General features: G+C 40.4%; 2 protein-coding genes across 4 annotated transcripts in view; both read left to right on the top strand.

The window, feature by feature from the left end:
- Positions 1-3,043: 3,043 nt before the first annotated feature.
- Positions 3,044-22,369, top strand: LOC306646147 (olfactory receptor 7E178-like). 2 transcript variants are annotated; one of them, XM_079114601.1, is made up of 3 exons: positions 3,044-3,144; positions 5,450-6,365; positions 20,837-22,369. In XM_079114601.1, exon 3 carries the CDS (start codon positions 20,850-20,852, stop codon positions 21,777-21,779), a length of 930 nt encoding a protein of 309 aa, XP_078970727.1. In that variant the 5' UTR covers positions 3,044-3,144; positions 5,450-6,365; positions 20,837-20,849; the 3' UTR covers positions 21,780-22,369. The 2 variants fall into 2 exon arrangements, with proteins under 2 accessions (XP_078970727.1, XP_078970728.1); XM_079114602.1 differs by lacking the exon at positions 5,450-6,365 and having other exon boundaries at positions 3,116-3,144.
- LOC306646095 (olfactory receptor 7E24-like) overlaps positions 7,289-23,046 on the top strand; it is a gene marked incomplete at its 3' end in the record, with an annotated part of 85,990 nt that continues 70,232 nt past the window's right edge. For both annotated transcript variants that reach the window (XR_013759815.1, XR_013759816.1), the window contains exon 1: positions 7,289-7,776. The remainder of the gene's footprint in view (positions 7,777-23,046) is intronic.

The following is a 23,046-nucleotide window of genomic DNA, read 5'->3' on the forward strand; positions in this document are numbered from 1 at the left end:
TGTTTAAAACTGCAGATCTGGTGGGAAAGTATAATGACACGTAGTGTAGGAGGTCCAGAGTTTGACGGTTTTACTTATTATCTCTGTGAAGTAGGGTAGGTCACTAGTGTGTCGGGAGGCAGCCTGGTCATCTGAGTTCATTTCCTATTGAGGCAAATGCATTGAGTGAGGATAAATAGATACTTGGTGCACTGATGTGAATAATAGGGAATATATGAATAAAATCCAGGCAATATAAAATCTAGAAATTGTTACTATTAGTAATTACTAGGTTAATCTTTATGGCACTCAACTAAAGCATCCAGTGACTCGAAGTTACAGATTTCCTATTTCTGGATAGGATATTTATTTTATTTATTTATTTATTTTTCCTTTCCTGATCTGTGTGCTGTGCTGTGTATTTGGAAAGAAAGTCTCCCTCTATGTATTTCTGTCTCCTTGGTGCCCTGTGTTTTGCTTGGCACAGGGATGCATCTAAAACAGTTCTGTTAAACATTGAATTTCCTTATCCTTTCCTTGCTGTATTGAATAAAATTTTATTTGGAAAGTGGATTCATTTTCTGTCTGTACTTTCATTCCTTCAAGAAATGTCCCATACAAATAAAGACATGGTAGTGGGATAGAAACAGGAAAGATGGTGAAATGAACCTGCATAAATTTCCTCTGTACCTATATGAATTCTCCAGAGTGAATTTCACCATCATGAACATCCACAAGAATGGGATCTTAATTAGATTAAGATGCATTCCCTGCTTATATAAATACATGAAAATACATTCTACTGTCATGTATAGCTGAAAAGAACCAATAAAAAAAAATCGAGACAACTTAAAATAGTGTCTGTACATGTCATGGACAGGGGCAAAATTTTATATACATATTATATGTGTATATATGTGTATGTGTATATATATATATGTTAAATATAAAAAACTTTATCAGGAATAGTAAAATTTTGAGATATCATGACAAAGCATGACAAAGGTTTTCTTTTTTCTTTGGTACTGTGAATTGACCTATGGACACTTAACCACTGAGCCACAAACCCAACCCTTTTTATATTTTATTTAGAGATGGGGTATCTCTAGTTGCTCAGGGCCTAACTAAGTTGCTGAGGCTGGCATTGAACCTTAGATTCTCCTGCTTCCACCATCTGTGTCACTGGGAGTACAGACATTTGCCACCGTGCCTCACATGGCATAGATTTTCAAGAGGTTAATAAAAAAAAAAAAAAATGAGGCAGAAACTGAAGCTACAACCTAAGACTTCCACTGAGACCCATGTCGGAACTTCACTTCTTTCCAGCCTCCATTGCCCTGGACCTTGACTTTCCTCCATAATGCTGATAATGGCCTAATCATGGAATTTGTTTATTAAAATCACGATGACCAAATATTTATTGAATTCAAAAGTCCCTTTGATGTTGTGCATGTTGTGCACATAGAGTAATTTCCATGTTTCCATGAATCAGTGAGCAGGAAGAGGAGGAGAGATCCACACAGTGTGCACTCCCTCTAGGTGTGATGTGGGTCTGAAATGTGGGCTCCCTGACTCTAGCCCAGGGCACCATCTCTTCTGCTGGAACCAGAAGGAAATAGTATTCCCTGCACAAGTTGAAATTTCTTCAGGAGTCAAGGAGAGAATATTCCTAGTTAGGGTGCAACTGTATTTTCATGATGCATATTAGATTGAGAAGATATAAGTGATAATGGTTGTTTCTATAGAGTCAAATATGTAGGTCATTAGTAGTAAATTTGGACATGCGTGTTCCATTGAAAATCAAACACCCATCCCAGGTCAACATATTATACAACATTGTTATTTGTGTTCCATGATAGAGACAGCAGAAGGACTTTGAAATGATTGTTTTATTAATACACCTATGAGTTAAACTATGTCCTTTCTTCAGGCAATACCCTCCATGAGATCAAGACTGAAGTAGATGAATGTGTGCTACAGAAGGAATGAATGCCTCATGATGTCACTAGTACATTTCAGGGGCAATACATGTTGTGCTGTTGTATTAGTCAGGGTTCTCAGAGGAACAGAATCAACATGAAGTGTGATTATAAAAGGGGATTTATTAGACTGGCTTACAGGACCAGAAATTGAATAGTCCAAAATTGCCATCTGCAGCTGGAGAGCTGAAAGAAGCAGTAACTGCACAGTCCAAGACACAGAAGCCCCAGAACAAGATAGATCAACAGTGCTACCCTAGTCCAAGACCAAAGCTTCTGGAAACAACCTGGAGAATCACTGGCAGACACTGCTTTGGAAGAGTGAAGAAGCAGGAGTCCAATATCCTCAGATGATTGAAGAAGCAACCAAGAACCAATTCAAGAAGAGCTGAGCTTGCATCTGTGTCTGCACCCTTGTTCTTCCAGCTTTTATTCCATCCTACTGGGCGGTGCTTCACATGCTTAGGGAGGGGTCCACCTCAGTGCCTATCCCTCATGCCAATCATTCCTAGACACACCCACCTTGACTCACCCAGAGGCCTCTTACTCATTGGCATCTCTTAATCCAGTCGAGTTGACAATTCAAATTAACCATTACATGTTCTGGACTATTTAACTGACCTTCAGGCACTCTTTTGGTAATTTTTAATGAAAAACTGTTTATGGCTGTAAGAACCCAGAAACCACTCTGGACACGGGAACTCACATAAGGGAGTATATTAAGCAAACAGAGTGTCTCCCTGCATGGTGAGAGAGAAAATGAGGAGAAAAGAGAGAGAGCACACTCAAGAGAGAGTGTGAAAAGGGAGGAGGAGAGAGAAAGAAAGTGAGTAGGAGAGAGAAAGCATGAATGTGAGGAGAATAAGAGAGAGAGAAAATGGCAGGGGAGCTATTCTTAAGCAGTTGAATTCCCCAGGTTAATGGGACCAGTAATGGAGAAGGATACTTGCCAGCTGACTGATGAACCAATACCTAACTAGGATGTTCACAGACTGATAAGAAGTTCAGAGGCAGGGAAATGACTTCATCGGAAAGGGCAGGGGGAACAACTTTATATTATAGTGGGTACAAGAATGACCACTGACATCAACAGAAAATTTCATCTCCCCAGTTTATGAAACTAGTTGTGTCTTGGAGTCAGGTTTGCAGGAGAATCAGGAAGGGATACTAAGACTCATTTTTTCAGGTAATTGTTCAGATCTCTCTATCCAAATGCTGTTCTGAGACAGGAGCTGTCAAATTCCTATATTGAAACACAGGATGTGGGTGTTACCAACAATAAGAGAAGGTAATATTCATAGAGAGTGTTCTAAGTGCCAGGATGATTTTAGACAGTGGTTTCCAACTCTGGTGTAGGAAAGAACCACTGAGAACTTCAAATGCAGTTATGCTGATTAAATTGGTTTTGGTGTGACAGTCTAGTATGTGGATATTCTAAAATATCCACAAGTGAAATAACAATAAGACAGAACGACTAGATATGTAGTTGGAAATGGTAAAAAATAATTTCTTATAACAATCACACAAGGAAGGTAACTACTTGCCAACAATGGAAATTACTCAGAAATGTGCACATTATTTCCTATACTGTTCTCTTTTGCATTATTTTCCAATGTGAGCATAGTGAGTACTGACAAGCAATGAACCCCTTTCTCTTTAGTGGCTTAAATGAGAGAGTTTCTTTCTCTCAACCTATTCAACTTTTCAAAAGGTGTCTGAGGAATGCAGAAGCACAAAATCTAACCCATGGTTCTTAATACCTTCTCATAGTCCCTCAGGGGACCTGACCTGCAGTCCATCCTCTTCAGGCTGTTCCTGTCCATGTACCTGTTCACAGTGCTTGGGAACCTGCTAATCCTCCTGGCTGTCAGCTCTGACTCCCAACTCCACACACCCATGTACTTCTTCCTTGCCAACCTGTCCTTGGCTGACATTGGTTTCATATCCACCACAGTCCCAAAGATGATTGTGGACATTCAAACTCACAGCAGAGTCATCTCCTATGTGGGCTGCCTGACAGATGTCTCTTTTTCCCTTTTTTGTCTGTATGGATTATATGCTTCTGACTGTGATGGCCTATGCCATTTGTGGCCATCTGTCATTCCCTACATTATCCAGGCATTATGAACCCTCACCTCTGTGACTTCTCAATTTTGGTGTCATTTTTGCAGTCTTTTGGACTCCCAGTTGCACAATTTGATGATCTTAAAATTATCAACTTCAGGAATGTGGTAATTTCTAGTTTCTTTTTTGACTCTACTGAACTTCTGAATCTTTTCTGTTCTATCATCTACTCTAAGAACTTTATCGAGTATTTCCTTGGTGTCATATATGACATCTTCCCCGTTTTAGAGATTTTTTTCTCTTACATTAAATTATTTCCTCCATTCTGAGAATCCCATCAACAGGTGGGAAATACAAATCCTTCTTCACCTGTGGGTCTCTCCTGGGAGTTGTTTGCTAATTTTATGGAATAGGCATTGGATTGTTCCTTGATTCAGCTGCATCACATTGCCATAGGAAGGGGGCAGTGGCCTCAGTGATGTACACAATTGTCACTTCCATTCTGAATCCTTCAGCTACAGCCTAGGAACATGAACATTTAAGTGCTCTATGGAGTATGCACAGAAGAAATGTCTAATGTTGTCATATGTCACATCAAGTTGCAATATTTGTTTGGAAATTCAGCAGAATTTAACATCCTGTCTTGTTAATTTCCCCCTTTATAAGTATTAATGACTTTCATTTCTCACATGATTTCAGTGGAATGACTATAGCCAGTTTTATAAAGGTACATTAGGGAAGTTTGCACATTGGTTACAAAGTATCACTTGGAATGATAAAAAAATTTTTTTGAGATGATGATGGTGAATTTCTCTTAAGAATGTTTATGTGATTAATTCTGTTGAGCTCCATACTTGTGAATGGATTCTAACTTTATTTAAATTAAAATTTCCATAATAATATTAGTACAAAATTAAAAACTTTTTTTTACAAAAGAAATGAAAAATTCACAGTTCAGAAGACCCTCTTCATCAGTAAAGATGAACTGATAAACATTTGTTGATGTTCAATTGCTACTGCTCTGCTTCCATCATTAATATGCTTCCATCCTTAATATTAGGAAGCTCTTAGAGTTTCTGATGTGCTTCAACTACTTGGTGAGTTAGGAACCCTGTGCACTGAGCCTCCAAGGTCACAGGATAGTCAATAATCAGCCTGTGCCTCCAGCCCATGGGCTTGAGGACTCCAGTGCAGTGGGCTCCTTTGCTTTCTCTTCCTGCCTGGGGTGTCTGCCTCAGGAAGCTCCTATCTGAGCCTGTGTTGACACCATGAGGCCGACATGGGGGTCACTGGGCACCAGAAACTTTTGTGCTTTGGTTCTGACCTGCTTAGTCCATTGTCAGCAGAGCCCCAGTGTGAATCAATAAGTGCTGTGGGAGAGGAAGGGTGAGGAAGGACACTCCAGAGCATTACTTCTTCTCCATCAGCAGGAACATGCAGATTGTCTGCCCAGAGGGGAGAACAAGGTACAGATCAGTGAGACACTGTGAGTTCATACTCTTGGTTGTGGTGAGTGCAGCAAAGAGCTCATGGGAAATCTTGTCTTTTTCCCACACTGACTCTTCCTGCCATGCACTGTCATCCACAAGAGGAGAAAAGGTGCCCCTTTAAATGTGGGCTAAGCAATCTAAAAGTCATATGACAGTGAAGAGGAGGAGGAGGACCTGGATGAGGATAACATCCAAATATATGATCATCTAGGAGAGACTCCTGAGTGCCAGGTGATGAGTCTGCATTTTATGTGGAGAGTTCAAATTCATGTGCACAGTTCTCTCCAGGTACAAATGTCAGAAAATTTTAATGGATAGAATGGAAAGTAGCTCAGATGTTCATGTGATTGAATTAAGTGATTAGGTTGAATAACTGACTATGTCTGAATACACTGCGGACGTGAGGCACATGGCATCGTGGCAGGACAGGGCTGCAGGTTACCACCTTCATAAGAAGCCATGTGCTTCTTTTCCTGTCACTGAATGATGAGACCCTGTTATCTGTGTACTTCCTTTTGGAATTTCTGATGGATCTAAGGACAGATCTGTCAGTGGCACAAGCTGCACCACTTGTGGGAGAACGGCTGAGATGGGAAAAGATCTATAATCCAGTGGACACAAGTGTCCAGCACAGACCTCGCTGTTTCTCCATGCCAGGACATCCTTCAAGCTGCCATGGCCTCCTATATTCTGGAAATCAGCCCTCTCCATGCAGAGAGGAGCCACAGTCCAACTGGGTTTGATTACTACTTAGGAATCTGGGAAAGGTATAGAATGTCCAATAGCTGTGCCTGCAGCTAAGACCTCTGGACTCTGCTGAAAGCTCGCTGACTGTTGGACAACAGTGAAAATGGTGAGTGCATCACATGCAGAGACTCACGCTTTACTTTTGGCTGTTCTTGGCTGGATTCATTCCTTCCTGACCAAAGGGCAGGTCGTCAGTGTCTCTAATGTTCAACAATGTCATCCAAGATGATTTTTAGTTGATACAATGGTGTTGAAACCAGATTAAACAGAAAACATTTGCTCCCTGTATGAATGATCAATAAGGAAAGCATAAAATATGTGTATATGCAAGACAGATAGTTATTATGAATATTGAACTGCTAATCTTCACACTATTCAACAGGAATATTCCGTGTCCTGAAGTTACTCTTTACCTATTTTTGTAATGCTACATTTTCATACTCCCCTTATGAATGCAATACCTCATATTTGGTTAAAGTGACCATCTCCCTTTCATTTTGAATCCCCAGGGCTCATACCATTTTAGGCACAGAGGGATAAAAATTAAAAGGATGGTAAGCATGGAACAGACCCCTGCTCTGTGCATAGGTTCTGGCTATGTTCAGTGGGTTTTAATACCCTGGTGCTCTCCTCTCTTTACCTCCATCCTACTCAGGAATGCCCCATAGAGACAGGACAGAGCAGCTCTTGTTTCTGCTTCTGTCATGGACACGTGAGCAACATAATAACTCTTAACAGTCAGTTACTCAGAAACAATGGCAGAGAAGTCCATGAGCCTAGGAGAAGAAGGTGGGAACAGAGGGAAGTGATAGAAACCTTAGAGCTTTGTCTGAGGCACACTTTAGAGTTTCACATGATTCCAGTGTTGCAGAGTACTTTGAAAATCACTTGGATCAGTAGACCCACTATTTCTTAATGACTGAATACTGAACTGAAAACATGTTCATGACCAAATAACTGTCATTGAAGCACAGACTTCTAAAGGTTCAAATAGTAAAATTTTAGTTTGTAAGTTAACTAAGACTGGACCTCAAAAGCTCATGTATCTCTAAAAAACTAGAAGTGAGAGAAGAAAATTGAATCCACAAGATTCCTCCCAATTGCAAGAAGGGTACAAATCGTGAGTGGAACTTCATTGTCATTTCTTCCTCTTCCTACTAATGTTGAGAATTCCTTAGAGAAGAGCATTGCATGGACCAATTAGTCTAATTACAAGCTCTGTGTATTGAGCTCAAAGGTCATATATTAGTCCACAGTCAACCTGTGCCTGCTGCCCTTCAGTGGATGGTTCTCACCCAGTGAACTGTGTGGCTGTGTCTCCTGCTGTTGTTCTGCATCAAGAAGCTCCCAGCTGACGGCATATTTTTAGAAATGCTGGCCACAGAGTCTGAGTCTTTGTTGGCCACCAGGTATGGGTGGGTCTTTGGATTTGCACTCCTTTGTCATGACCAAGCAGAGAAGCAGCCTAATCCTCTAAGTGTACAGGGAGCCTTGCGATACAGCAAGAAAGATTGAAGGTATTTTTTCTGTATCGCAAGTGCGAATATCACAGTTTGAATGTCCAGGTGGGAGGATTTCAGTGTGTCAATTTTAATGTATGATGTTTGGGATTTTTTTTTTTTTCAGTTTTGCTGGGGTATAATATATGTTAATTAGCAAGTGTTCTTCACACAAACTGGTTCTATTTCCTATAACAATTTCACCTACAACAGCACAAAATGGGTCCTTCACAAGTATTTCCTAAGCTCTATGACAGCACAATGATGCTGGTGATAGGGATAATGAGGAGCATGAAAGAAGCCAGTGCACCATGAACTGAGGTGCACAGCTTCCAGGCTCAGGTGCTGAGCAATGAGTTGGAGGCCACTTGTCTCATTTCATGCACACCACCCTGCTCTAACTATGTGCAGTCCTATTTATTATTGCTTTATGTTAAGTATCTGTGAATATTATCCTATGTAATTTCTACTCCTTTGCAGTGATCTTACTTGCCTTGGTCTGTTTGACCATAGACACAGGGCATCATGTAGGAGAATACTTGCAGGCTGTATCACCAACAATCCCACCAGTCATTTCTCTTCCGGGTTACTGCGAAAATAGAGCTTTGACCACTGTTCTCTTCCATGTGGGATTCCTGGGGTTCACAGGGCAGAGAAGTGGGGGTGTCTGCTTCATTCACTGTGGAAGAACAGTTACAGGTCACAGGAGAGATAACAGCAGGGGAGGCTGATGATCATTCAGCACAGATCATGTTGTTTGGCCCCACCCAGAACCTCCTTGGAGCTCACCAGGTGCTCCTACATGCTTGAAAACAGCCCTCTCAAATTCCTGACCCTGCTGGGTTTTGTGGAGAGTGGAATCTCTGTATAGTGAACGCGACTTTCATGAGAGAAAGAGCCTTGGATGTAAGAAAACAAAAAGCATCAGTGGGTGGAGGGGCAACCTCACACAAACCATCACGGCTAGTAGGTGATGCCCTTTGGTGTATAATGCCTAGGAGGGACAGATACTAATGTCATCTCCAGGTTTGCTGGCAGCCTCTGCAAAGCCTAAAGAAAAGGATGTAAAGGTCTCCCTCCACTGAAATTCAATATTTCTAGTGTACCAACAGGACTCATAAGTCACCTCTGGGTACAACAGGCAGAGAGAAACCCACTTCTCTGATGGCATTGTGATAATGATAAGGAGACAGGCCAGGGTCCACAATATCCTGTGCTCAGAACTCCTGAATACATCCTGGTAGGAAAAGGATCAAGGCAAGGTTTTTGCATATGACAGATTGCCTGTTCCCACCTCTGAGAAGAAATTCTTGCCTACATTAAATACTCAGAGAAACTTCTCACCCCAAGCACAACCAGTCCCCTTGGACCTCCTGCCAGTACACACTCTGTGATTCCAGCTACACTTGCCGACCAGAGAAAGGAAACCAGACCTGCTCAGCTGAGGTCTGCTGCAACATGCTTCCTGCCTTAGCATCACTCATCCAGTCACCCACTCCCTTCCAGCATGGCCCTCCAGGCTGCCCTGATGCTAAATATCCTTACGTGCTCCAGCCCCATCTGACAGGCAACAAGGATTTTGGGTCCCTTACTCCAGCCTTTGCCCTCTCTGCACAGGAAGCATCTTGGAGATGACCCTTGCCCATTTTTTCCATAGAAATGGAAGGTGGAAATTAACACTGAGAAAAAGTAACAGTGGTCCACTTCCTGCTTTGAATATAGCCCTTGCTGCCCTAATCCTGAGGCTGATTTGAAAACAGATTTATTTTTTTCTCTTCTCCTCCTCCCTTTTCCTAACCTCAGAGGAAGCAGGATGACCTTCATCCCCATCCTTGACTGAGTTCTGGGTCCTTGAGCCCATTCACCCCCCAACAGCAATGTAGTAATGCAGACTTCTGGGTGATGCCAAAAATGCAAGAAATGGCTATATCCCAACGTAACAAGTCAATTCCAACCACAGACCTCAAAGTACAGATGGAATGTAGATATTGAATCATCTCTTTAAAATCCTTCTATTTCCCCCTGATGGCTCAGGGACAAACAAACTCTGTGTTTCACCTTTGCTAGCAAAGCCAGAAAAAAAAAAAATTTTAAGTGGTGATAAAATAGTTTATGAAACCTGTCAATATACCCATCATATAAATGGATTAATTAAATGTGGCATGTATCCCAGTGGTCTTTTACTTAGTCTTAAAGAAGAATGAAATTACAGCATTAGCTAGTAAAAACTGATGGGAAGTGATAACATCATGCTAAGGGAATAGTCCAAAGTGAGATAAGCAAGACTCAAGTGTTTTCTCTAAGTTGGTGAGCAAGAGCAAAGTAAGGGGGGAGAATAGAAAGGGCATTAGATAACATAAAATATAGGGAAGGTCAGTGGGTAGAAGAAGGAAGTCACGAGGGAAGGAGGAAGAATGTGAAAAGGGAGGAAAGGTGGAAAGAATCTTAACAAAATCACAGTGTGTGCATAGATAAATGTTCCAAGGAAAATTCCATGTTATGTATATGGAGAAAGCACCAATAAAGCATAATGAATAAGTGAGCCAAAGGAAGATCAGAAGAGTAGAGGAAAGGGAGTAGATGGAGGGAGCATGGGAGGCCTAAGAGGAAAGATGGAGCCTGAACAGGAGTGAATCAAATTCCATGGGCATATGACTATGCTGAGATGAACACAACCACTAGGTATGAATATAATGCTCTTAAAAAATCAAAGAGATGTTAGCATGGTGGAGCAAAACTTATAGGGGAGAGAGGATCGGAGAGAAGCGGGAAATACTAGGAAATTATTTTGGCCAAATTATGTCATTGTATAATGTGCATGTGTGAATATGTAACAATAAATCTCACCATTATGTACAATTTTAACAGACCAATAATTATGAGAAAACAGAAAAAAATGAACCCAACTAATAAGTATAACTATAATGACTGCTTTTTAAAATTGAGAAATAAATGTAGCTCCTTAATAGTGAATTTGGAAAAGGATTTTTCTTTGGAAATCAAACACCTATTCCCTGCCAACAAATGATACAGACACTCTTATTTGTGTGACATGGATTGGGAAAAAGAGTTTTGCAATGATTGTCATATTAAAAATCTTACTGGTCAAATGATGTCTTTTCTTCAGGTAATTCTTTGCATAGGATAAAGTCTTTAAGGTAGATAAATGTTCTTCAAAAATTAAAGCCTCAGATTAATAAAAACTAGTCCCTTCAGGGGCACAGGGTATTGTGTTGGGGACTACATACATGAGATTTGGGTACTCTTTAGGTAAATTATTATGGAATCCTTTATGAGAACATAAATGAATATTCACAGGGAAGCATCAACAGAATATCACTACTCCCTTTTATGGAGTACGTGTGCTTGGGAGACAGCTTTGCAGGAGGGTGAAATCAGCAAAGATAGTAATGTAACAAGAGAAGAAATGTTTCTGAGAAGGGTCTAAGGAGTTTCCAGAGGAGAGGGGGAGCTCAATTCTGGACCAATGGGGTCCAGAGACTGAGATGAATTTCACCATGAGCTAGACAAAGGGATAAACACAGGTTTATTTAGGAAGGTAGGTACACATTCAAGGGAGAATGTGGGCAGTCATGAGGGTGAGAAGCAGTGGTGTCTTGGGCTGGGGGTCCATGTTTGTAGAAAAGCTGTATCAGGGACCAATTCGGTGTTGGGACCAGGGTAGAGCTGCATGATTTCACACCAGGTTTCCCTGCACTTGTGTATTTCCCCCATTTTACAGGGGCATGAGCCAAGGTTATGGGGCAAGGGCACCTGGCTCCAGATGTACAACAGTGTTTTCTTCATCTCAACGTGTTGTGGATGTTTCCTTCAATATTCAATATTTCCCTCCTTATCCAAAATTCCTATCTTAAAAAGAACTCAAATTTCTCAGGTAATTGTTGAAATCTTTCTAGCCAATGTTAGTTTTGAGATTAGCATTATCAAATCCATGTGCTTTAATATAGGTGGTTTCCTATTATTGATATTAAGAGAAGGAAACATATCATGGAACATGGTGTAAGTGGCGGGATGTTGGTAGACAGTGGTTTCCATCTCTGGTGTAAGAAGAGACTACTGAGGAATCCACATGGAGATATGATGATTAAACTGTGTTGACCTGATGTCAGGGTATATGAACATCCTAAAATACCCACAGGTGACTTTAACAATAAGTGAGCCAGAACCACTAGTTAGGTAGCTGAAAAATTTTTTTTTTTTTTTCCCTTTTTATTTTTTTATTTTTTATTTTTATTTTTTTATTGTAAACAAATGGGATACATGTTGTTTCTCTGTTTGCACATGGCGTAAAGGCATACCATTTGTATAATCATAAATTTACATAGAGCAATGTTGTTTGATTCATTCTGTTATTTTTTCCCTTCCCCCCACCCCTCCCACCCCTCTTTACCCTCTATACAGTAGTTCCTTCCTCCATACTTGCCCCCCTCCCTAACCCTAACTCTAACCCTTCCCTCCCCCCCATTATGTGTCAACCTCCACTTATTAGCGATATCATTCGTCCTTTGGCTTTTTGAGATTGGCTTATCTCACTTAGCATGATATTCTCCAATTTCATCCATTTGCCTGCAAATGTCATAATTTTATCATTCTTTATGGCTGAGTAATATTCCATAGTATATATATACCACAGTTTCTTTATCCACTCATCAATTGAAGGGCATCTAGGTTGGTTCCACAGTCTGGCTATTGTGAATTGAGCAGCTATGAACATTGATGTGGCTGTATTTCTGTAGTATGCAGATTTTAAGTCCTTTGGGTATAGGCCAAGGAGTGGGATAGCTGGGTCAAATGGTGGTTCCATTCCAAGTTTTCTAAGGAATCTCCACACTGCTTTCCACAGTGGCTGCACTAATTTGCAGCCCCACCAGCAATGTATGAGTGTACCTTTCTCCCCACATCCTCGCCAACACCTGTTGTTGCTCGTATTCTTGATAATCGCCATTCTAATTGGGGTGAGATGGAATCTTAGGGTGGTTTTGATTTGCATTTCTCTTATTACTAGAGATGTTGAACATTTTTCCATATGTTTGTTGATTGCTTGTAGATCTTCTTCTGTGAAGTGTCTATTCATTTCCTTAGCCCATTTGTTGACTGGACTATTTGAATTCTTGGAGTAGAGTTTTTTGAATTCTTTATAGATTCTGGAGATTAGTGCTCTATCTGAAGTATGATTGGCAAAGATATTCTCCCACTCTGTAGGCTCTTTCTTCGCATTGCTGATAGTTTCCTTTGCTGAGAGAAAGCTTTTTAGTTTGAATCTATCCCAGTGGTTGATTCTAGCTTTTATTTCTTGTGCTATGGGAGTTCTGTTAAGGAAGTCTGGTCCTAGACCAACAAGGTGAAGATTTGGACCTACTTTTTCTTCTATAATCTGCAGGGTCTCTGGTCTGATTCCGAGGTCCTTAATCCATTTTGAGTTTAGTTTCGTGCATGGTGAGAGATATGGGTTTAGTTTCATTCTGTTGCATATGGATTTCCAATTCTCCCAGCACCATTTGTTAAGAGGCTATCTTTTCTCCATTGCATATTTTTGGCCCCTTTATCCAGTATGAGAAAATTGTATTTATTTGGGTTTGTGTCCGTGTCCTCTATTCTGTACCATTGATCTACCTTTCTATTTTGGTACCAATACCATGCCGTTTTTGTTACTATTGCTTTGTAGTAGAGTTGAAGATCTGGTATTGCAATACCCCCTGTTTCACTCTTCCTGCTAAGGATTGCTTTAGCTATTCTGGGTTTCTTATTCTTCCAGATGAATTTCATAATTGCTTGCTCTATTTCTGTAAGGTACGTCATTGGGATTTTAATTGGAATTGCATTGAATTTGTATAGCACTTTAGGTAGTATGGCCATTTTGACAATATTAATTCTTCCTATCCAAGAACATGGAAGATCTTTCCATCTTCTAAGGTGTTCTTTAATTTCTTTCTTTAGTGTTGTATAGTTCTCATTGTAGAGGTCTTTCACCTCTTTTGTGAGATTGATTCCCAAGTATTTTATTTTTTTCGAGGCTATTGTGAATGGGGTAGTTTTCCTAATTTCTCTTTCTGAAGATTCATCACTTATGTATAAAAATGCGTTGGATTTATGGGCATTGATCTTGTAACCTGCTACTTTACTGAAATCACTTATGAGTTCTAAGAGTTTTCTGGTGGAATTTCCAGGTTCCTCTAAATATATAATCATGTCATCAGCGAACAGGGATAGTTTGAGTTCTTCTTTTCCAATTCGTATCCCTTTAATTTCTTTGGTTTGTCTAATTGCTCTGGCCAGAGTCTCAAGAACGATGTTGAATAGAAGTGGTGAAAGAGGGCATCCCTGCCTTGTTCCAGTTTTTAGGGGGAATGCTTTCAGTTTTTCACCATTTAGAATGATATTAGCCGTGGGCTTAGCATAAATGGCCTTTACAATATTAAGGAATGTTCCCACTATCCCTATTTTTTCTAGTGTTTTGAGCATGAAGGGGTGCTGTATTTTATCAAATGCTTTTTCTGCATCTATTGAAATAATCATGTGATTCTTGACTTTAAGTCTATTAATATGGTGAATTACGTTTATTGATTTCCTGATGTTGAACCAACCTTGCATCCCTGGGATGAAACCCACTTGATCATGGTGCACTATCTTTTTAATATGTTTTTGTATGCGATTTGCTAAAATTTTGTTGAGAATTTTTGCGTCGATGTTCATTAAGGATATTGGTCTGAAATTTTCTTTCCTTGATGAGTCTCTGTCTGGTTTGGGTATCAGTGTGATATTGGCTTCATAGAATGAGTTTGGGAGGGTTCCCTCCTCTTCTATTTTATGGAATACTTTGAGAAGTATTGGAATGAGCTCTTCCTTAAAGGTTTTGTAGAACTCGGCTGAGAACCCATCTGGTCCCGGACTTTTCTTTGTTGGTAGGCTTTTGATGACTTCTTCTATTTCAGTACTTGAAATTGGTCTATTTAAATTGTTTATGTCCTCCTCATTCAGTTTAGGCAATTCATATGTCTCTAGAAACCTGTTGATGTCTTCGAAATTTTCTATTTTGTTGGAGTATAGATTTTCAAAATAGCTTCTAATTATGTTTTGTATTTCCATCCTGTCTGTTGTGATATTTCCTTGTTCATTCCGAATTTTAGTGATTTGGGTTTTCTCTCGTCTTCTCTTTGTTAGTGTGGCTAAAGGTTTATCAATTTTGTTTATTTTTTCGAAGAACCAACTATTTATTTTGTCAATTTTTTGTATTGTTTCTTTTGTTTCAATTTCATTGATTTCAGCTCTGAGTTTAACTATTTCCTGTCTTCTACTACTTTTGGTGCTGTTCTGTTCTTCTTTTTCTAAGGCTTTGAGCTGTAGTGTCAGGTTGTTTATTTGTTGAGTTTTACTTCTTTTATTAAATGCGCTCCATGAAATAAATTTCCCTCTAAGTACTGCTTTCATAGTGTCCCAGAGATTTTGATATGATGTTTCTTTGTTCTCATTTACCTCTAAGAATTTTTTAATTTCCTTCCTAATATCTTCTGTTATCCATTCATCATATAATAGCATATTGTTTAATCTCCAGATGTTGGAATAGTTTCTGTGTTTTACTCTTTCATTTATTTCTAACTTCAATCCATTATGATCTGATAGAATACATGCTAGTGTCTCTATCTTCTTGTATTTGCTAACATTAGCTTTGTGGCATAATATATGGTCTATTTTAGAGAAGGATCCATGTGCTGCTGAGAAGAAAGTGTATTCACTCTTGGTTGGATGGAATATTCTATAAATGTCCGTTAAGTCTAAATTATTGATTGTGTTGTTGAGATCTATGGTTTCTTTGTTCAATTTTTGTCTGGAAGATCTGTCCAGTGGTGAGAGCGGCGTGTTAAAAATCACCTAGTATTATTGTGTTGTGGTCTATTTGGTTTCTGAAATTGAGAAGGATTTGTTTGACATACATAGATGAGCCACTGTTTGGGGCATAGATGTTTATGATTGTTATATCTTGCTGATTTATGCTTCCCTTAAGCAGTATGAAATGACCTTCTTTATCCCTTCTGACTAACTTTGGCTTGAAGTCCACATTATCGGAAATGAGGATGGATACTCCAGCTTTTTTGCTGAGTCCATGTGCATGGTATGTTTTTCCCCATCCTTTCACCTTTAATCTATGGGTATCTTTTTCTATGAGGTGAGTCTCTTGCAGGCAACATATTGTTGGATCTTTCTTTTTAATCCAGTCTGCCAGTCTATGTCTTTTAATTGATGAATTCACGCCATTAACATTCAGGGTTATTATAGAGAAATGATTTGGTTTCCCGGTCATTTGGTTCATTTTTAAAATTTTGTTTATTTATTTGTTTGACACAACTTGTTTCCTCCTTTATTTGACAATTCCTTTAGGATAATTCCTCCCTTTGCTGATTTGCTTCTTTGTTTTTCATCTCTTCCTCATGGAATATTTTGTTGAGAATGTTCTGTAATGCTGGCTTTCTTTTTGTAAATTCTTTTAGCTTTTGTTTATCATGGAAGGATTTTATTTCATCGTCAAATTTGAAGGTAAGTTTTGCTGGGTATAAGATTCTTGGTTGGCATCCATTTTCTTTCAGGGCTTGAAAAATGTTGTTCCAGGACCTTCTAGCTTTTAGGGTCTGGATTGAAAAATCTGCTGATATGCGTATTGGTTTCCCCCTGAATGTAATTTGGTTCTTTTCTCTCACAGCCTTTAAAATTCTGTCTTTATTTTGTATGTTAGGTATTTTCATTATAATGTGCCTTGGTGTGGGTCTGTTGTAATTTTGTGTATTTGGAGTCCTGTAAGCCTCTTGAACTTGATTTTCCATTTCATTCTTCAGATTTGGGAAATTTTCTGATATTAATTCATTGAATAGGTTGTTCATTCCTTTGGCTTGTTTCTCTAGGCCTTCCTCAATCCGAATAATTCTTAAATTTGGCCTTTTCATGATATCCCATAGTTCTTGTAGATTCTGTTCATGGTTTCTTACCATCTTCTCTGTTTGTTCAGCTTTGTTTTCAAGGTTAAATATTTTGTCTTCAATGTCTGAGGTTCTGTCTTCCAGGTGTTCTATCCTATTGGATATGCTTTCTATGGAGTTCTTAATTTGGTTTATTGTTTCCTTCATGTCAAGGATTTCTGTTTGGTTTTTTTTCAATATCTCTAACTCTTTATTGAAATGATCTTTTGCTTCCTGTATTTGCTCTTTTAACTGTCGATTGGTGCGATCAATCAATGCTTGCATTTGCTCTTTCATCTCATCATTCAATGCTTGCATTTGCTCTTTCATCTCATCGTTTGCTTCTCTGATCATTTTAATTATGTACATTCTGAACTCCTTTTCTGTCATTTCTTCTGCCATGCTGTCATTGGGTTTTATTGATGTAACATCTAGATTTGTTTGCAGCATTTTCTTTCCTTGTTTTCTCATGTTGTTCAGATCTCAGTGGACCGCTGAGATATTGCAGATTTCCTCTGTTGATTTACAATGTCCCTGAAGATTTCTATATATATCCCCTCTTAGCCTTCAGTAGGCTGAAGTCTTGGAGGAAGTTGATAATGCGGTGCTCCACAAGGAAGCTGCCTCTCTAGGAGTGGTGGCCTTCAGGTGGGGTATATTCCCTGCTAGTGGGCAGAGGTGCCTCCACTTGTTGACCAATGGTCATCCAAAGGGGACCTAGGCTGTGGGCTGAGGCAAGGCCTGTTTGGGCCTGTGTCTCTGGTTTTACCGTCCTTGTGGGGAAACCTCACCAGGCAGGGAAGACTCACCCAGTGGGGAGGTCTCGCTGGTCAGTTTCCTCCTAGAGGTTCCCCTCAATTTACAGCTACTGCCTGGGCTGGGCTGCCTTCCTCTGCAAAGTTTCCAGGGGCCTGGCCCTACCTCCTGGGCCTGGGAGCCTCACCCTTCGCAGATGAATCTCCTTAGGCTGCCCCTCCTCAGAGAATTTGCCCATAGGCCTGGAACCTTCGCTCCGCCCTAAGCCTGTCTCTGTGCGGCTATTCCACCCAGAAGCCTCCTAGATCCTGGGACCCTGTTCTGCACCTAATCGCCTGGCTGCGTGGCCCCTCCTCTGAGCACCCACCTGTGGCCCCGAACAATCGCTCTGAGTCCCAGAGACCCGCCACACGCCTCTTCCTCCAGACAGCCGCCCAGTATGCCGGTGCGGTCACTAGGAGTCCAAGAAACTCACTTCGTGCCTCCTCCTCCCACCAACCACCCGTAGCCCGGGGCAATCAATCACTCCGAGTCAAAGTGACCCTCCCCGTTCCTCCTCCTTCTCCAGATAACCCCCCGGGTGTTCAGGAGCAGTCCCTCTGAGTGGCTCTGAATCCACGTGACCCGCTGCACGGGTCCTCTGGGCACCGCCCGGAGCTCTGGTGCGGCCCCTCAAGACCAAGCGTCCCACCACGCTTCTCCTCCAGGCAGCCCCCCTGTGTTCAGGAGCTGTCACTTTAAGACCAAACAACTCACCACTCGCCTTCTCCTCTGAGCAGCTGCCTGGAGCGCTAATGCAGTCACTGCGAGTCCAAAGGACCCGCCGCGCTCCTTCTCCTCCTTCTCCTACTCCTCCGGGCAGGCCCCGGGGTTCAGAAGTGGTCAGAGTCCAAACAGCTCGCCACGCAGCCCCTTCTCTGGCAACCGCCTGTAGTTCCCGTGTAGTCACCCGAATCCAAGCGGCCGCTCCTCTTCCTCCTCGTCCTCAGGGCAGGCCCCGGGGTTCAGAAGCGTTGTTCTGATTCCAAACAGCTCGCCGCGCAGCTTCTCCTCTGGCAACCGCCTGCAGCTCTGGCGCAGTCTCTCTGAATCCAAGTGGCCACGCTCCTCTCCTCCTCCTCAGGGCAGGCCCCGGTGTCCTGAGTCCACACAGTTCTCCCCGCCACTCCTCCCCCGGGCAGCCGCCGGAGCCCCAGTGGCTGCTCCGAGTCCCAGCGCTGTGCCGAGCGGCCTCCTCTACGGCGCTCCAGCGGGGGGAGGGGCGCCTCGCCGGCAGTTCTACTTCACAAAGTTTCCTGCTTTCCGGGACCCCCGTCCCATCCGGGATGCCCCCCCAGGGGGTGAGAGTCACCCGGCTACTTTGAGTTGGTCCCAAGCGTCTCAATATCTCCTCTCTTGAATCCTGAGTTCTGGAGCAACACGTAATGCAGCCACCCTCTAGGCCGCCCTGAAAAATTTTTTAAAGATGATTTCTTATAACAAGAACCCCAGGTAGGTAATTATTACACTGTATTTAGACAATTCCCTCACAGTGAAAATAGAGAAATAAAGAAGCAAGTTACCCTCATGTAGCTTAAGTGAGAGAATTGCAAACCACCTGTCAGGCATGCCTTTCCAGACAGTCCATGAAGTGGAAATAGTATGGTTGGAAATAAATGCTGAGCTTCAGAACTTTATTTGGTTTTAAGTCTTAAACTGCAAACTTGATGGACTCAGATCATAAATCCATGGGGCAGTTTTAACAGGTCAGCTGGAGGACAGAATCAAGGAGAAGAAAAAAAGAAAAAGACTGTTTTATATCCCAGTTATTCTGCTGATGTTGTGTGGATTGATGCAAAGAAACCTGCATAAAAATAAACTATTCGACATGTTTCTTATCAGTTATGAATTTAATATCACCTACTTTGGCCACATTTGCAATCAGTTTTATCCTTGATTTTGTGCGTTTAACTCAATCATATTTATTGGAACTTGAAATAAATGTGCCATGACAAGGATATTTGTATTATATTACATAGCCTTTAATGGACAAGCTTAAATTTACAGAGGAGGCAAATGAGAAAATAAAAGAACAATAAAACCCTTGAAGGTAACTGGCTCTAACCATGCTTTCTGTCTGTGAGCTGTTATTCTCAACTCGGTTTTGGAGATTGGAGTCCAGGTAGTGTCTTAAAAAGAATATATCAAAGAAATTTGTCTCAATTTATTAGAACAAAACAAGGTAAATTGAACTCCTTCTTAATGAACTTTTATAAAGATTCTTTTTTCCTTTTCTTCATTAAAATTCTCTCAATTGAAGTAAAACATGCATAACACATGCACAGCATCATCTTAACAACTTGGGGTATAGTTTCCTAGTGTTAAGTACACTCACATTGCTGTGCAACCAATCTTGCAAAACTGAAACTGTACATCCATTAAGCAAGTCCTTGTTCTATTTTTCCATTGTTCCCTGACAACCACTTTTCTAATGGTTGTTCTAATTCTTTATGAAACTGATTACTTTAAGTATTTCATACACATTGAGTTATATAGTATTTACCTTTTTTCATTGACTTCTTTAGCCTGAAATTCTCACTTAGCTATACCCCTGTTGTAACATGTCAGAATTTCCTTTCTTTTGAAATGGACTGATATTCCACTACACAACACACACACGCACACACACACACACACACTCACAAACATATGTCACAATTTCTCTGTTCACCTGCTGATGAACACTTAGGTTGCTTCTAACTTTTGGCTGTTGTTAGTAATGCAGCTATGAACATGGGTGTACCTATATCCTTTTGAAATCTGTTTTCAATTCCTTTGGGCATATTATATTTATTTGAGAAATTACCATACTATTTTTCACAGTGGTTGTACCATTTTACTGTTTTACAAAGTGTGCAATGTTTCTCAGTAATCCACAACTTACCAACAGTTGCTGTTTTGTTTGATTTTCTTTTCCTTAATTCCAATTATCCTGGTGGGCATGAAGTAGAATATCATTTACCTGTTTACTTAATGGGAAAGTTATTACTCCCCCCCCCCAATATCCATCAGAAATTATGCTATATTTAATTGGGATCATGAACTTCTCTCTTCTGCTCCTTGGCTTCTAAATTTGCTCAGTTCAATGTCTCCAATAAGGTGTGGAAAGAGGCATGACTGATGGAGAGAGTGAGAGTGTGTAAGTCTGGGTGTGGTACTACTGAGAGCTATGCTCAGGGCATGTGTAAATCCAGGGTGAGCAGCTTCCTTGTGCACACTTAAATTTGAATACACACAGAGTGAGGGGGGCCTGCTGATGTACTGCTGATGTATTTCTGTTTTCATTTTTCTTACCCTGTTTGATTTTTCTAAAGATGTCCATCCAATATGGACATACAAAATTCAACAGGCATATCAGAATTCCATCTCCTGGGACTCTCAGAGGATCCATATCTGCAGCCCATCCTCTTTGGACTGTTCCTGTCCATGTACTTGGTCACAGTGTGTGGGAACCTGCTCATCATCCTGGCTGTCAGCTCTGACTCCCACCTCCACACCCCCATGTACTTCTTCCTCTCCAACCTGTCCTTGTCTGACATCAGTTTCATCTCCACCACGGTCCCAAAGATGCTCAGGAACATTCAGACACACAGAAGAGTCATCTCCTATGTGGGCTGCATGACTCAGATGTCTATTTTTACCATTTTTGGGTGTATGGATTATATGCTTCTGACTGTCATGGCCTATGACCGATTTGTAGCCATCTGTCACCCCCTGTATTATTTGGTCATTATGAACCCTCATAAATGTGGCTTCTTAATTTTTGTGTCATTATTCTTTAGCCTTTTGGAATCCCAGGTGCATATTTTCATGATTTTCCAAATCACCAACTACAAGAATGTGGAAATTGCTAATTTCTTCTGTGACCCTTCTGAACTTCTCAATCTATCCTGTTCTATCATTTTCTCTAATAATATTGTCAAGAGCTTTCTGGGAGTCATATATGGCTTTTTTCCCATCTCAGGGATCCTTTTCTCTTACTACAAAATTGTTTCCTCCATTTTGAGAATCTCATCCTCAGGTGGGATGTACAAAGCCTTCTCCACCTGTGGGTCTCACCTGGCAGTTGTTTGCTTATTTTATGGAACAGGCTTTGGAGTGTATCTTGGTTCAGTTTTGTCACATTCTCCCAGGAAGGGTACAATGGTCTCAGTGATGTACACTGTGGTCACTCCCATGCTGAACCCCTTCATCTACAGCCTGAGGAACAGGGACATTAAAGGTGCCCTGAGGAGGCTGCACAGCAGAAATATTTAACATTTGCACACGTAGTAGCCAGTTGCAACGTGTGTTGGAAAATATATTAAAGCTAAATATCCAGTTGTATTAATTTGCTCATTCAGTGATATTAATGGCTTTAATTTCTCACACTTTTAGTGGAATGACTGTAGCTAGTGTTGGGTAAGAATGTTTGGGAAATTTTTACATTTGAAACAAAGTGTCACTTTGGAAAAATAAAAAATTGTAGAGTTGAGTCAACATGATTGTGTCTTAAGAATATCCACTTGATTAATGCTACCGCTCTACAAACTTGAGAATGGTGAAAATTATAACTTTTGAACTTGAGGTTTTTGTTTTTGGAACAATAAATGTAGGAGTGCAATAGCATTAGTAAAAATTCATAAATTGTGGAAGTTGACCAACAAACCTACACCCACATATTACATAGTGATTCTCACTTATGCAAAATGGAAAGAGGCATAAGAATGTTGAATAGATTATCATAATATAAACCTTACAAGTTTAATGACAACTCTTTCTGGCAATTTTGTGTATTGTTTAAAACATTAGACACAATTGTTTCTATTTCACAGATACACTGAAAAATATTTGTTGTTGTCAAGTAGTACATTATATTGTTTACTATTTAGATGAGGTATAGGTTCTTTTTTTGAGTTCTTGAGAAGAGAGTTTGTGTATATGTAAATCAATACTGACTCGCCAACATAGACAGCAAAATTTACAACACTAGTTTGCTTTTGGTGAGAGGTCTGCAGGAGAAAGGAATCACACTGAGTTATCAAGAAGTCAAATTTCAATGTGATTATGCAAATCTAGACACAGTTTTAGTTATGAAACAAATATTATTAAATGATATTATGTATGTTTTTATATTCAAATTGGTAGTTTTATTTACATTTCTAACAGGTAATATTATTTTATGATATTGAATGGCAGGGTATATTCTAAGGCCAAGGTTCTCAACCTGCTTTAAGAAATGACCACCACGCTGGGTCTCTGGTGCACACCTATAATCCCACTGGCTCAGGAGGTGTAGGCAAGAGGTTCTCAAGTGAAACCAAGCCTCAGCAACTTAGCAAGGCCCTAAGCAACTCATTGGGACATCTCTGAAAAAAATATTAGATGGAATTGGGATGTACCTCAGTGTTTATGCACACCTGGGTTCAATTCCTGGTACAAAACAAACAAACAAACAAGCAAAAAACACCAATAACTTTAGAGGGAGATAGACTTATCAAGTGGGTTTTGATTTGATGCCAGGAAATCTGAATATTTTAAAATT

This window comes from Sciurus vulgaris (genome assembly GCF_902686455.1).
Source record: "Sciurus vulgaris genome assembly, chromosome: 16".
Taxonomy (NCBI): Eukaryota; Metazoa; Chordata; class Mammalia; order Rodentia; family Sciuridae; genus Sciurus; species Sciurus vulgaris.

Excerpts from the sequence above, each read along its gene's own strand:
- LOC306646147 (XM_079114601.1), top strand. The coding sequence starts at position 20,850 with ATGGACATACAAAATTCAACAGGCATATCAGAATTCCATCTCCTGGGA.